Here is a 15,876-nt window from a genome sequence, read left to right as displayed (position 1 = left end):
AATGCATTCAAGGGCTTTCGTATAAGGTCCAATAATTGACTTCATTAAAGTTAATATGCCTTTGAGATAACAGACTGTTGAAACCGCTAACAATTTCTTCACACTTTATGAATCTACATTCAATATGACTGTTAAGTTCATTTAAAAATGGTATAAACACCATCACATAGTAGTATTCTCCTGGAAACTCTGCTTCAGGGCTGGTTCAGATGTTAAGATTACATGATATAATTTCCAAAAGGATTTACCAGCAAATTTGGAATTGCAATTTTTAATGGTATTTATTAGTTTGAAAGTTTCATCTGCTATTTTTTCTCTTTCATAACAATTTTTTCTAAGACTTTTCCCACACCTTCTTGAAACTCACATTAAATTGACACAAACTGATGGCATTCAATCTATCTGATTTAACAGTATTTTTTCATTGTATGTTCTTTGGAACTTATCATAAAGTTGCTATTGAGAACAAATCATACAGGAACACTCCTTTTGATGGAAAAAGTAGATTTATTTTCTATAATTTACAACAAATATGCATTTCAGGATCTATGCCTCTCTTCAGTCCTTATTTTATTATGTATATTGGTAAAATTAAAAATAATTATAGTGACAGCTGGAATAACTAATTATTAAAACCATGGGGTAATAAAACTAAAACTATAAAAATAAAAATATTTTGGTTAAAATGTATAAATTTGACTAATAAAGGTAGTAAAAACATAAAACCAATAAAAACTGGTTAAAAACAAGGTGTACGGGCTTTCACTGTATGTTTATCAGGAAGTCTGATACTTTATATGATACAGTGGATTAAAAGGGATCAAGTACTAAATAGTTTTTCAGTTTTGAGTGATTTGTTTTTAGTGAAACTTCATCTAGGGTTTCTTGCAGAATAGCCTATTGTTTGAAAAAATCAAAGGAAGTTATATACAGATTCAATGGTTTCCAAGCAATTTCTGATGATTAAAAAGTTAAAATGCTGAAGTTACAACAATAAGGCTATGACAGGCACAATGAATGTAAAGTGCCACCAGTCTCTCAAATCCTTGACTGTATAAATAAGATGTATCAATGGCCATTCCCTTTGTAAAAATTTGATTGCACTTGTAATTGGATTTGTCTCAAATACAAAATCTATAAAATCATCTTTAATCATTTTTATTTACTGTATAACATATAGGTATAAGTTGATTTAAACCACAAAAATCTGCTGTTTTGTCAACTAGTGAGAAAGCTTTACATTGATTAATACTTTCTATCAACTTTCTCAAGATTTTTTATGAAAAATAAAAATGACTTCATTTTGCATTCTATTATATAGGTTATTTTTTGAAGTTCAATACTATAGAAGGGCTCAGAAGTTATTATTTAGAGAAGGCACTTCAGACGTTATTTGACCATAGTTTTTTGACCTCTCAAGATCATGAGGTCTACAAAGTTTACCATTTTTATAATAGTCACAAATTTCTTCTTATTTTCCTCAATCACCTTTCCTTTTCAAAACTTAATTATATCTCAGTCGAAAACATTTTGCCCTCACTAATTTCTTAAAAATTTTCTTCTTCCATTGTGCTATTTTTGTGATAAACAGTCCATCTCTGTCTTCTGAAGTAATCAAGTGCTTTCTTCCAATTTCTTTATGATTCATTTATCAATCCCTTGAGGGGGTTGAGAACAAGCACCAGCATCTTTTTTAGATAACAGACACATGCTTTACAGAAGGCTTTATCCTCCTTTATAGAGTAAGTTAATCAATGAAAAGTCTTCAGCCAATGTCCTTGAAAATAAATATTTTTTTTTCCAGAACAAGGAAATTCATACTTTTCCAAAAAACACCAGATAAATTTGTATGTATTGAGGCTAACTGTTTCCACTTCCTTCCTCAAAAATAATAGCACATGTCAAGAATAAATTTTATATAAGCTACTGTTGGTTAGAATCTGTTCCTTTCAGCAATATCAGCATTTGAACACATGAATGCACTGGTTTTGAGACTTGACTGTTATATTTTGGATTTAATTGTGAATTGCATCCTGGTTTCAGGCATAAATAAATAAATATCAATATATAAAAGATTTTAATTTTGTTTCTTTTATTTTTGATACATTTTATTCTAATAAATAAATAATTTACCTCTTCAGTTCACCGATTTTTTCAAAAGTAATTTAACAAATAATTTGGTCATTTACTGAACATCTTTTACTAAGGACACAGAAAAAACATAATTGAACTAAAAATGAAAATATTTATATTGATAAAATCAATCAATAATCCTCTTTCACTGAAACATTCTTCTTTGCTCAAAACTTTTATTTAATAATGCAACAAATTCTTTAAAATATTATTAAGTCAGTGTTCACCTCTTAACTTGATAATTTCTTACCATAAACTGATTAACTTTGCACAGAAGTACCAGTTTATATATCTCCATAAAACATTGCAGAAATTCCTACTGCATTCTATAAACTTCCATTCTCTTCAATAATTTTCCAGGATCTTTCATTTATTCTCTTCCACTACAAAACATTCTAGAATCTTTGTGAAACTTCTCAGTTTATTTGTTTTTAATTATCTTAAACTTTCTGTTTTTATTATTTCTTTATCTAGTAACATTATTAATAGGTTTTAATTAATTTAATGAGTTGTACATTTTTATTAATACTTTCCAAATGGGAATTAAATCCCAAAACTTCTTATCTGTACAACTATGCATTGCATATAACAATAACATGTTTCTTCATTTTTAACTATAATTTAGGTTGCGTCATTAGCATCCAGAAAACGAATACAAAATGTTTCATAGAGCTGCTAGGTACAGATTATTATTCTAATTTCAATTTTATAATACAGTTAAAGTAAATTAAAAATAAATTACTGTAAATAAATAAAAAATTCAAATCAATTCTACACAAAAACTGCAATATTCCCTAAGTATGGTTTTTTTTTCTTTTAGTACACGCTTGACTATTTGCAAGTTTCTGTAGATCTTTCTTAATAAAATATATAATTAATGAGCAATTACTTATTTTGACATTGTCATAATGCCAGGTTGCAACTTTTAATCATATTTTTAATTTATTTAACTTAAAATATATGCTCTCCATCTTAAATTAGCAGTGGCTTACCCCTGTACTGTACATCATACTTTTCCTTTAACAATAGAGTCATGCCAGTCATCTATCTAACCCCTTTCAAAGGAAAAATTTTGGATTGAAATAACATGACTTCCAGTTTACATCGGAAGTTTGTATATAGTTAATCGAGTCCTCCTGCCCCTAAGGTTTCCATATCTGATCTTGTTTTTCATCTACCTAACTCTGTTCTCGTGATTAAGGAAAGACAGATGAACGGACAACAATGGAAATTTATAGGTCTACAACTTTTTTGAAATTGCAGCCCAATTAAAGTATTGAATGTCAATTTAAAGTTCAATATACCTAAATAGCATCATTATTGGTACTATGTTAAACTATGTTATGTTATGTATGGATGGATGGTAACTAATTAGTACATGTATATAGATAGAGACATTTTGAATCATATCACATTGTCATCACTATTTTATTTTAATTAAGCAGCAACTCCACAGTTGTAAAATCTTCAGCAAAAAACAGAAACAAACAAAAAATAAAAAATTATATTTTAAAAAAATTAAAAGAACCTTTTTTAAAATGTAATTTTAAAGTATACATTAAAAAACTTTAAAAACTTCATTAAAAAAAACAACCACGAGAAAATATCCTTCTCAGTCTTTGCCAATTTTCGAGAAGACTTAATTAAAAAACTGTAGACTACAACTTTCTTCTAAAAAGGAACAAGTTTTATTTAATATTATCTCCAAATGCATTTCACTCTGGCTATAACAAAACCTCTTCAGTGGATAAAGGATCACAAGCACTATTCATTTTTTTATACAGTTTTTTAACTTTTACCTTTTTTAAAATATAGCTTTTTAACTAATAAAACACACCTATTCCATTGTTTAAATTTTTTATAAGAGAAATAAACAATTATTTCACATTTCATCTAGTTTCAGTTTTTTGTATTCTGTTGTAGTTTTTTAGTAGTCTGTTTTGTATTTCTGTTTTCACATATAGAAATCAAAGCACATTAGTGAGCCATAAAGTAATTAAAATAAAATATGAACGACATGTATGCAATTTTTATATTTACTTACAATAGTCTCTGTTTAATCACATTGTTCAAAATGACTGAAAAAACTAAAATGTCATTTTTGTACACATTAATCAGTCTCAATCATTGTGAATTTTTTATTGTCCTTCCATATCTGAGGCAAGTTCCTCAAATTTTTTTGTAGATATCTTTCTCACTTATCTAATGTAAAATACAAAACTAGAAGACAAAACGGCACATCAACAGTTAATGAAGTTGGAAGTCAAGGACAAGATTGTAAAAACCAAAGAAATATAAGCTAGACATTTGGTTTTGTTTCTAAAGAATGAAAATACACATGAAAATATTTTTGAAATCTTCTTTCTGTACTTTCCATTTTTTCCAGTTCACTCTTTATAGTATTAATAAATATAATACAGTGATACCTTGATTTTTGTTGAAAATCCGTCCAAAAACAATAGGCAAAATCTGAAACCAACGAAAACCAAGGCAATTATTTCCATATGAATCAATGTAAATCTAATTAATTCATTCTAGACACTCCAAAATACACACCAAAACACATTTTATACAGAATAGCTATAGTGTTTAATACTAAAAACAATAAGAATTTAATATAAAATGAATATAAAATACTAATATAATGAATAAATTAACATTTAACATGGCATTTGAAGGGCTGCCAGTTCTGGAAACTTTCTTTGCTCTCATGATGGAGCTAAAAGGAAAGCAATAGAATTGTTTGGCATTTTTTAAACTCTTTCCACCCTGTGGGCACTAAGAGGGTCTCTTTTAGCAAGCCCATTATGGGTTCAGCCAGGCCCACAATGGAGCAGCCAGGTGGTGAGGGATGGGGCCCAACATATCTGGATAGACCACCACCCAAAAAACGCTTGGGGATTTTTCGACCCATCCAGATTCAATCTCAGGTCTCCCAGAGTGGTTGGCTGTCACCTTTGCTCAGCCATCCGGCTGTCATAGAGAAGTTGTTTGGCTAGATGCACGGGCTAATGCTCACACAACAAGAAACAATGTCACACTGAGCAGGAAAATGAATGGGTTGTCCTTTGTTTTTGCAAAATTAGCAGCAAGGTCATATGGGCACACCAATGAAATCCGAGGCAACTGACAAAAACCGAGACAAATTTTTCAGAAAAAAATCGACAATAACTGAAGTCAACAAAAACCGAGGTATTACTGTAATCATATCTCTTATATATTTAAAATAATAAGATTATTATTCAAAAAAATTGAATAAAAAAATTAATTTATCATGTACCCCTTTTCAACAAAAATTTTGCTGCAATAGCCAACCAGGCTGTTTTTTTTTAAATTATAGGATTTTAATCCATATAATTTGGACCTGATTTATTGTATAACCAATAATACTTCCTTACTTCATCTACAAATGTTTCTAAATTGTTGTCAGGTAACCTCTACCATTTTAAATTTCTCACTGCATATTTGAACTGATATAATTGAACATGATCTAATTGCAAACTATCTTTTTGTCTATTCATTAACTGCTGTAAAGAGAAACATTATGAAATGTTGAAAACTTAAACTTTCCTGAACTCTTTTTAACCACGTTTCATTTACAATAAAGTAAAAAATGTTGCTGCTTTTAGTTTGTCTTCAGTTTTGGTGCTTTATCTATACCTGTAGAGTCAGTGTTTTACACTAGGTCCTGGAACAAAACTCCATTGTAAGTCAAGGTCTTCCAATGATTTATTTAACTCATTCATTCTTGTTAAAAAAAATATATACTTCTCAACATATCTATCAAACTAAACATTCCAGTTTTTTTAATTTATATGCAATCTTTAGCTTTTAGGAATAAGATTAGTATCATATAATAATGATATTTATTGTTTAAATATTATAATTTAGAAAAGAAAATACTTTTCATAATTATAAATTCAAAAAGTTTTTTAAATTTAGAAATTCTGTTATTATATGACTTTCAATAATTTAATCTCAATGTAATTCTCTTTTGTGACTAATGATCCTTTAAAAATTAAAAGTATGATCAAGTAATATCTCAAACTGGATAAAATTAAATCTGTCAAAACAAAAAATCTTAAATTCCAGCACGACTAGGGTAAATGATATAGTTGTTGGCCATTTAAGGAAATTTTTATTTTAAAAATTCTATGACATAACAAAGATTAAATTGAGAAATATTGAACTTACTGAATAATTTGATTTTTATAGTCTTTCTACTGTCATTTAGATATTACAAATGCCAATCATTTATCCAAAGTGAGCGTTGTTTTATGAAAATGCAAAATTGTATATTTATTGGCCAAACACAACAAAAGAAAAAACTGCAGGATTTTTTGCTATCTACTAACAGCTGAAACTTGTATTAATATTGTCATGTAATATTTCCAGAAAAGCTTTCATAGAACTTTTATTAAAAAGATTTAAATTCAAAATGAACGTAACTGTGATGTTTACCATATTTTTATTTGCTAATGTTTTCAACCTTATTCAAATGCCATCATCAAGATAGACAGCATGTATTATACAAATTCTATATTAAATTTGTACAGTATATTTTGTGAAAACTTTGTTCAAAAGTTCTTATGATTGAAAGCAGTTTAGGCTGATGATGGCTTTTGAATAAGATTGAAAACATTAATGAATAGTAGTTGTGCTGGAATATAAGATTCTTTGTTTTATTGAATTTAATTATTAATGAAAGCTAAAATGATTCCATTTTATTTTCAAAGATCATTTTTAAAACTGTATTTACTTTAAATATATAAATTTTGAAAATAGAAATCATATAAAAAGAAAATAAAAATTCACAAACTTACTTGTCTTAAATTATGTTGTAATTTGTTTAATTCATCTTGTCCTGCAATAACAAAAATTCCTAATATATCTAGTCCACCTGGCAACATTCTTGTAACCTAAAATTTCATTAAATAATAAATTCAAAAAATATAATTAATTTAATCACTTTATAAATAATTTGTATAAATGAATGTAAAATATACATTCATTTATACAAATTATTTATAAAGTGATATTTCATATGTAGATATTTATATAAAATGTCAAACAAATTTTTAAAATATTAAAGACAGTTGATTACCTGTTTAGCATGTTGACAAATCCAATTCTCATTCAATTCATCTTGTATTTCTGGTTTCTTTTTCACCTGTTTTCCTTTCTTCGAATCCTTTTCTTTGTCAGATTCTTTAACAGCCACTTCATCTTGTGAAGGGGTTGTGCATATGTGTACAACAATATCCTTTTGAAGAGTGCTCTTTAATACAAAAAAATATGCATTTAAAATAATTTCATAATAAAATTTAATTACTTTAATTTAAAACTATAGTTTTTGTAAATATTTTGTAAGTGGCTAAACCTAAATAAAACATATTTATAAGTACTGTCTTCATCTTTAACTTAAGAAACTTAAGAATATTTCATAAATATAATTTAAACTCGATTGCACTTTTCATAGCAAAAAATATTTCTTAATTATTAGAAATATAAAATGATGTACCTAAATAAACAGTTAAATCATGAAATCAAATCTCAGATGTCTTAAAAAAATTAGATGAATAAAATATTTGCAAACTCTATATTGAATGGTACTTTTTCACAGACAATTTAAATATTTTCAAGAAAATCAAACCAAAATATATTTCAGAAACATATAAAAAGTAACAACTTGTTTTGTTCTTTTAATACTTAACAAATAACTGTGTAAATCATTAAATAAATTATAATAATACAACAAATCAGATTGAAGATTTAAGATTATAGCTTTAATCAATGTAATCTGCAAAATGACCTTTATTAAGGATAGTAGGAAAATTGAAAATATCTTTCTAAATTCTTGATAGTTAATAATACTGACTATAATCATTATTATTATGTTGGGTTTACTGGGTTATACTCAGTTGACACCGGTGGCTATGTACTATGCCAGACAAAACTCAAGGCATAGCAACCAAAACAAAACTAAAATAAAGTATGTCAGTGTCAGTATTCAGGAATTTCCTAACAATGTGGCATGTATTCAATATAGTGGCCTTCTATGGTGTGATGTATGTATTTCTATTCAATTGTAACGTTCCCAGGCTTTTGTATAGTGTGTGTGGTATCACACCTGTAGAGGAGAGAACAACAGGTACTGTACAATAAGCACCCTATCCATCCTCCACAGATGCCTTATTTCCTGGGCGAGTTCTGTGTACTTGCTGACTTTTTCAGTCCATGTGTTTTGTGTATTGTGAGTGTTTGGAATGACTATGTCTATAATGTATGTGATTTTATTGTGTTTGTCAATGAGTGTGATGACTGGTCTGTTGTGGTAAGTTGTTTTATCTGTGATTATGGCTCTGTCATAGTATATTTTGTGTGTGTTGTTTTCCAATACTGTCTGTTGAATGGCTTTGTAGTACGGTTTGTGGATGTCTAATAATTTGTGTTTGTTTGCACGCTCTTGGTGTATTATATTTGCTACTTGATTATGTCTGTGTAAATAATCTGTCTGTGCCAAGAGCTTGCAACCAGAGGTGATGTGTTGTATAGTTTCTGGCATGATATGACATTTTCTGCACGTGTCATTTGTGAGTGTTGTATCTTTGAGTACTTATGACCTGATTCTGTTTGGCAATCATGAATCCTTCTGTCTCCCCAAAGAGGCATCTCTGAGCTAACCAGCTGTTTGACGTAATTTTGTCAACAAAATCCTGGGCCAGGTTGTAAGGATGCCTGCCGTGGAGTGCCTTTTGAACCCATGATTGCTTAACGATGTCTATGCTTTTTATATGTTGCGTCGTGTCCGTATGATGTGTGTAAGTTTAATGGTGTGTTGTTCAAGTCTGCTAGAGTTACTGCTCTATGTAATTGTGATGTTTTTTGTTTTTTGTAGAAAAATTCTCGCAGTGACTGTATTTGTTTGTAGTGAAGGTTAACTATGTCTATCAGGCCACGTCCACCATCTTTACGTGGAAGGATTAATCTCTCTGTGGCGGATTTAGGATGTTGATGTTTATGCTCAGTAAGTGTTGTTCTTGTTTTCTTTTGGAGTTGCTGGAGATCTGTATGAGTCCAATGTATAACTCCAAAAGAATCTGTGAGTACTAGAATGACATATGTGTTTATTGCTTTAACTGTGTTTTGCATTTAACTGTGTTTTGCATTTAACTGTGTTCTGAGAATAGCATTTAACCTACTTTGGTATTCTTTAATTCATTTTTGCTTTATTTGTGTATGTTCTGTTAGTTTGGCCTGTTGGAATCATAAATACTTGTGGAACTCGCCCTCTTCCATGGATTCAATAACGTCTCCATTTCCAAGTGCCAAATCTTCTTTCTTCAGGATTCCTTTTTCTATGTGAACTGTTTTGCATTTATCTAGGCCAAATTCCATTTGTATGTCCTTGGTGTATGAATGTGTGATTTGTAGGAGTTGATGAAGTTGTTTTTGTGTGGATGCATAAAGTTTTATGTCATCCATGTACATGAGATGTGACAGTGTATACTGTGTTGTTTTTTCATGCCTGATATTGTAGCCATATTGTGTTTAACATGATGAATAATGGGTTCAAGGCTAGACAGAACCAGAGAGGACTCAAGGAATCTCCTTGAAAAATTCCTCGCCTAATAATTATTTGGTTTGTTTGTTTTGTGCCCATGGTCACGTGCCATCTTTTGTAAATATCGTACGCGTTACCAGCTGGCTTTGTGCCCTTGTTAAGTCGCGTTGTGTTCATCCCCGTCTAAATAATTCTCTGTAAATACGTCTCCTCTTGGCTGGCTGTGTGCCCATGGACACGTGCTCCATCAACTAATTGGTTGACTTGTGTTCATTCTTGTTCATATAACCTTTATATCTATATAGTGGAAATTATTATTTTAATAAAAGTTTTTAAATTTGTTCTCCAGTGCTGCATAGTGTTTTGAAAGAATGCAATGAGTAACAGATGTATTTTTTACATGTGTAGAATATGTAGTAGCCAACTGTGTGGCATGTTGTCAAATGCTTTTCTGTAGTCTATATATGCCATGTGTATGTTTCTGTGTTGTTTGTGTGCTTGCCGTAGAATGACTGAATCTATGAGTAACTGTTCTTTGCATCCCCTGTGATTTCTATGGAAACCTTTTTGTTGTTCTGTTAGAATGTCGTGTTCTTCAACATGTTTGTATATTTTGTTTGCGATACAGGATGTCAATAATTTGTAGAGTGTTGGAAGACATATAATTGGTCTGTATTGTGTGGGATCTGTGGTATTGTTGTTTTTAGGTTTCATGTAGGTGATGTCCTGAGTTAAAAAGTTTGGCATGTCTTGTGGATTAGATAATGTGTGTTAGGTGTTTAACTAGTTCCTGATGCAGTGTTGTAAACTTTTTGTACCAGAAATTATGAATGTTGTCTACACCAGGTGTCTTCCAGTTGTGTGTTCTGTTCACAGTGTAGCGGATGTTGTGTATGTTCATTTCAACACAGGGCATAGTTGGTATGTTGTGCAAGTTTCTGTTCTCCTCCTCGACCCAGCTTGCATCAGCATTGTGTGTGACAGCACTGGACCAAAAAGAAGACCAGTGTGAGTTCTTCTTCTGTTGGTGTGCCACTGTGCTGTGTATCAGTATTTGTTTTGTTATTAATTTGTCTGTAAAAGAGTTTTTCATTGTTTGTAAATAATTTATTTTGTTGTTTTCGTAGTGTACATGTTTTGTATCATTTGAGTCTACATGCTTTGGCTGCAAGTTTTTGTTTTAGTGTATAAATGTATTCTGTAAAGTGTGTGTTGTGATGTTCGTGTTTTGTGTGTGTTTTTATTTTCTTGAAAATGTTTTTGAGCTGTTTCTTTAATTTGGGTGTTATGTTGTTTTTAGTGTATTGTGTCAGCCTGCCTAATTGCTGTCTAATGTCATTTATTTGTGTTTCTATTCTTCTCTGCCAGGCAGGCTTGTGATAGAATTGTGTTTTTTGTGTATCTGTCTGTGATTGTATTTTCAGTCCATGGTGTGTTACAACTGTGACTGCCCCAGCATAAACTAATGTAGGAATGTCTGAGAGTGTAGAAATTGAATGAATGTAGTGTGGTAATAAGTAAGTGTTTACATAATTTAGTGTTTTTCCTACTTCCTTTGACATGTTGATTTTTGGTATTTGTGGTCTTTGTGTGGGATCTGTGCCTGTATATTTAGTGAGTGTTTCCTGAAATATAAGTGAGAGCGTATTAACTAAATCCATGTCTATGTTATCAGTGATGGATGAGGAAGTGTCTGTAGCATCATTAGTGGTAATTGTTGTTTAAATTCTAGAATACAAATCTGTTTTATATTCATTAAAGGAATATCTGTTTATCTGTTTTATTGTTTAATTTGTGGTAACTTCCAAGTCAGAAGATACTAGTAAAATAAACTTCTGAAATGGTATTTATTATTATTATTATTATTATTATCATCATCATCAAGCCAAATTTCATTGATTAATTAATAAATAAGCATGAATATAGCCTGAAAATAATCTGGTCTTTAGTCTTATGTTTAGTAATATTTTTAGGCTTTAGTTACATTGTATATATTGCATTATCACTGTTTAAGAATAATTATTCTGAAATTTCTTATCTTCCACAGTAGTGTATCTAGTTCTATAGTATAAAACTAGTAGATGCGCTAGCATTGCTCAGACAAGAAATAACAACAGCAAAGATTAAGATTATTTCTTACTTCTAACCCTTCTATTATATCATATTATTTAATTTGTATAACTACAAAGGTTATCTTATGTACAGGTTTATCACACTGAGTGACTGATCTAAACAATCAAAAATTCTTTAAATTGTGTATAGTATAAAAATAAAGAATTTTTTAAATGTGTTAGATTGGTCACATGGTGTGATAAACCCATACCTAAGATAACCTTTGTAATTATATAAATCAAATACTATAATATAATTAACATTAAAACCAAAACCATATAAACTGTTTGGTTATTTCAGCCTACCATTGTCATATTTATCATGATACTCGAATGATACAAAACAACACAAATTCAATTTTCAAGTAAACAAAAATTGAAAATATATCCTAAACTTTTTAGATATCATATTTTCTAATGTTAACTCTAAGAAATTGTACCATTCACAGTTGAATATCAAATGGTAATCTGCCAACGAATCAAATTTTGGAAAACTGGATGAAATATTTAAACTCAGCTTATGTAATTTTCCAAATGCCAAATTACCACTTGTCCGATAGAAAGGAGACTGTTGCGGTAGGGGGTTGAAATAATTTGACCAAAAGTAGTAGTTATCCTCCTCCTGGGAGAGTGGATGCTCAACAACTATTAATTAATACTGGTCTACTATTAATATTTGAAAAGTGGTCTGTATTAGACAAGTTGTGATGGTTATGATCAAAGTTCCTAACCTTGACATCCAAAAGACTTCATATAAAACTTATTTAAATAAAAAAATCTTGTAAAAATGCTGGAATAATTCCTTTTATGTGATAATAGTGTTTAAATTTTGGCAACAGATTATACAAACTATTGGGAAGTATGTTCTCATAAATATTGCATTTATAGAAAAATTATTGGATTGCAATTTGAAAAAATAGTAGACCTATAAATTCCGACTGTCATCCCACCTGTCTGTTTATCCTTTCTTAATCTCGAGAAAGAGTTAGAAAGATGAAAGTCAAGACCAGATGTGGAAAGCTTAGGTAAGAAGCCCAAATTAATTATATATGAACTTCTAGTTTAGAACAGAAGTCATGTTACTTTGATTCAAAATTTTTCATCAAATGGAGTTAGATAGATGACTGATACGACTATTGTTACAGGAAAAGTATGATGTATAAGGGCAAGACACTGCTAAAAGAACTGAGAATACGGTGACAAAAAAATTGCAGCCTGGCATTGTGACAATCACAATAAATAATCACTCATTAAAATTAGTTTGGTTTGTTTGGTCACAGTAATGCAACACACAACTGATCTGCCAAGGGAATGCATCTCAGAAAGACTTATGGGAAGCTGGTCGCTATTTAGATGTTATTAAAGTGAAGAAAACTTGGAAAACTCCACGTGGCCAGTGACCAAACCCACGACTAACTAACTACCAGTGTTTGGGGGTTTTATATCCACTCAGCTATTAGAGGGCACTTGTTAAAATTAAGAAAGTACTATTTTTCAAAATAATTGCCCTGAATAAATATATTTCTCCAATGTTTTTGCCAATTCAGGAAATTTTTCAAAAATCAGTTTCAAAAAAAGTTTGTCCTAAAAGAAATTCAGGACAAACTTTTTTGAAAAATTTTCTTTTATAAGTTTTTGACTCAAAAAAACTTATAAAACCATTTTACGTTTAAAATTGTTTTTTTTTTCTTTCTTTCTTTTAAACTTTGGATAAAGAAAAAGGTTATTAGGATCTATATTGGAAGTATAACAAGGCTGTGAAAAAATAGCAATTCTGTGTTTCACTAGATAAGTGATAATTGTAATGGGTGTTTTTATGAAAGTATCCAATTATTTTCGTCATTTCAGAAAACAGGTTTGTATAACTGCTATAAGATAAACATATTAATTGTTTACTGTTCAGAAAAATTCATGAGCATGTCATGTCAAATATATCACCAACAATCTTATAATGATTCATCCAGTTTCGAATTATTGATACCACTCATAACATCTTGATTTTGATAAATTTGTTTTCTGAAAGTTTGATAGATAGTTGACACCAGGTCTGGGCTGTAAGATGGATGAAGCAGAATTTCCAGGCCCAGATTTGCCAACTTCTCTAAGGTTAGCTTTGCTATATCTGCTAGTGTGCTGTCATGGTAGTATCAAACTAAGTTTTGGATGAAATTCTTTCATCTTGAAACACTGAACTTGTGTTAATTCTCTGATGATCAACCAAGGATTATTGTCTACTAATTGCAGGAGATCATCATCATCATCATCATCAATAGTGGAATTGCAGTCTGGATGGGATTCATCTTGATGCGAGAAATCATCATCCTTGAATTTCTTGAACCAATTGTAGCAGGTCTGCATGTTGACTGTTGTCCTCACCAAATGCTTTGTAGACTTGATCGCAAACCTTTGTTGCGTTATAGCAACTTTTGAAGTAACAGAGCAACAGAATGCAAATGTGTTATTTCAAAAGTTTCATATTGTCAGTCATCACTAATGCATCTATTTCCAATGAAATACGTGATAAAATGTCCCTGATTATTCTTTTTAAATACAGTAATACCCCAAACTTACGCGATAGGTGGGACCGAGCGATAATCGCGTAAGTCGGGGTATAATTTCGCATATAAATACATACAAATTATTTTTAACTGGGGCTGGAGACTAAATAAAACAATAATTTAGAAAAAATGTGTAATAAAATCTTAGATAATACACATGTATAATGAATTATATTATTAAAATCGTAAACTGAAGTTAGGCCGTGTTTCTCTATGCAGCGCTCGAGAAGCGCTTTACAGCGAACACACTGAAACTGGTTTCTAATTGGCTAACACTGCTCGTGACATCATTTCGCTACACTGCTGCTGCATAAAGAAACGCCGCCTTATTTTAATCTAGAAGGCTTCATAAAATCTAACAAATTCGTCTGACAGCTCAAAGATTTTTTTCTCCCGCAAAATTTCCTCATAGCGTGCTAATAATTTTATTTCTCATTTTGTAGAAGAAATGCGCTCTTCATTGGAGTCTATATTTTCTAAACTTTGTAAGCCCTTTTCATTTTTGTATCAAAGTCTTTAATAATGTTAACTTTACATTCCAAAGATGAAGTTTTTCTTTTCTTGTTTGATGCAGAAGAATCAGTTCTACTTCGTTTGGATGACATAGTAGAGTCTCTCTCAAGTCTCCATAGATATAACAAACACAGAAATAAATAACACAAAATAAATTGTAGCTGTGCATCGATTCCATGCGACACGTCCGAACATGTAAGCTGAATAATAGTGTGGGGAAGTGAGTAATCAAGAGTTGCGTGGCATTCAAACAAAATACAAGTCAATGAAATTTAAAAATTGTGTAACCCCGGGTTCGCGTAAGTCGGGGTAGCGTAAGTCGAGGTATTACTGTACTCATATTCAATATGCTAAAACAGTTTTTCCAGTTGTTTCTAGAAAAAATCAAAATGCTTAAATTTCACCTTTACAACCTGACACATTTTTATTGTTCTAACTAAATGCAAAATTTGATGTTTATTCTCTTCTTATAAACCTTATATACTATTTAATTTTTTAAAATGAAAGCAAGCATTATTACAAATGTAGATGTGAAACAGTTCTTCTAACTTAAAAAGTTAAGAATAATCTTTTACTGATGAATATAATTACTGAAAAAATAACTAATATTTTCAATAATTTATAAAAATGTTTGCTTTGAGTTTCTTGGTGGAACTGCTTCTTTGGCCCATCAACGAGATATTCCCATGCAATAATATATAACTCTACAGATAAAAAAAATCTTGCTAATATTTTTTATTGTCTTATATACAGTATCTACAATTAATTTGTTTATTCTCAATTTTCTCAAAATTTTTGCCATTTAAAAATATTGATGAAACTTGCCAGCTAATAACATGTATATATATTTATTATAATTAAAATGACAATAATCTTTTATACACTTTTGTATTATTAGCCTTAATCTTTCCTTATACTATATTTACTCTAATAAACAGTCATCATTTCCCCTACAAGTAAAGTTTTTGATAGCATTAAGCTTTAAGTATTATTACTG

The 15,876-nt window shown here is 30.1% G+C and overlaps 2 protein-coding genes across 2 annotated transcripts in view; both read right to left on the bottom strand.

Moving 5' to 3' along the window:
* LOC136986219 (nicotinamide N-methyltransferase-like) overlaps window positions 1-15,876 on the bottom strand; it is a 257,802-nt gene that overhangs the window by 154,437 nt on the left and 87,489 nt on the right. The gene's annotated exons all lie outside the window — the stretch shown is intronic.
* Window positions 1-15,876, bottom strand: part of LOC136986218 (protein odr-4 homolog) — a 50,234-nt gene that overhangs the window by 32,347 nt on the left and 2,011 nt on the right. The window contains exons 2-3 of the mRNA XM_067283709.1: window positions 7,238-7,411; window positions 6,957-7,052 (exon numbers count right to left, since the gene is read on the bottom strand). Of these exons, the coding sequence (XP_067139810.1) occupies window positions 6,957-7,052; window positions 7,238-7,411 (270 nt within the window). The remainder of the gene's footprint in view (window positions 1-6,956; window positions 7,053-7,237; window positions 7,412-15,876) is intronic.

This window comes from Centruroides vittatus, unplaced genomic scaffold (assembly GCF_030686945.1).
Source record: "Centruroides vittatus isolate TY-2023 unplaced genomic scaffold, ASM3068694v2 scaffold_1015, whole genome shotgun sequence".
NCBI lineage: Eukaryota > Metazoa > Arthropoda > Arachnida > Scorpiones > Buthidae > Centruroides > Centruroides vittatus.
This window is presented reverse-complemented; position numbering and strand designations above follow the sequence as displayed.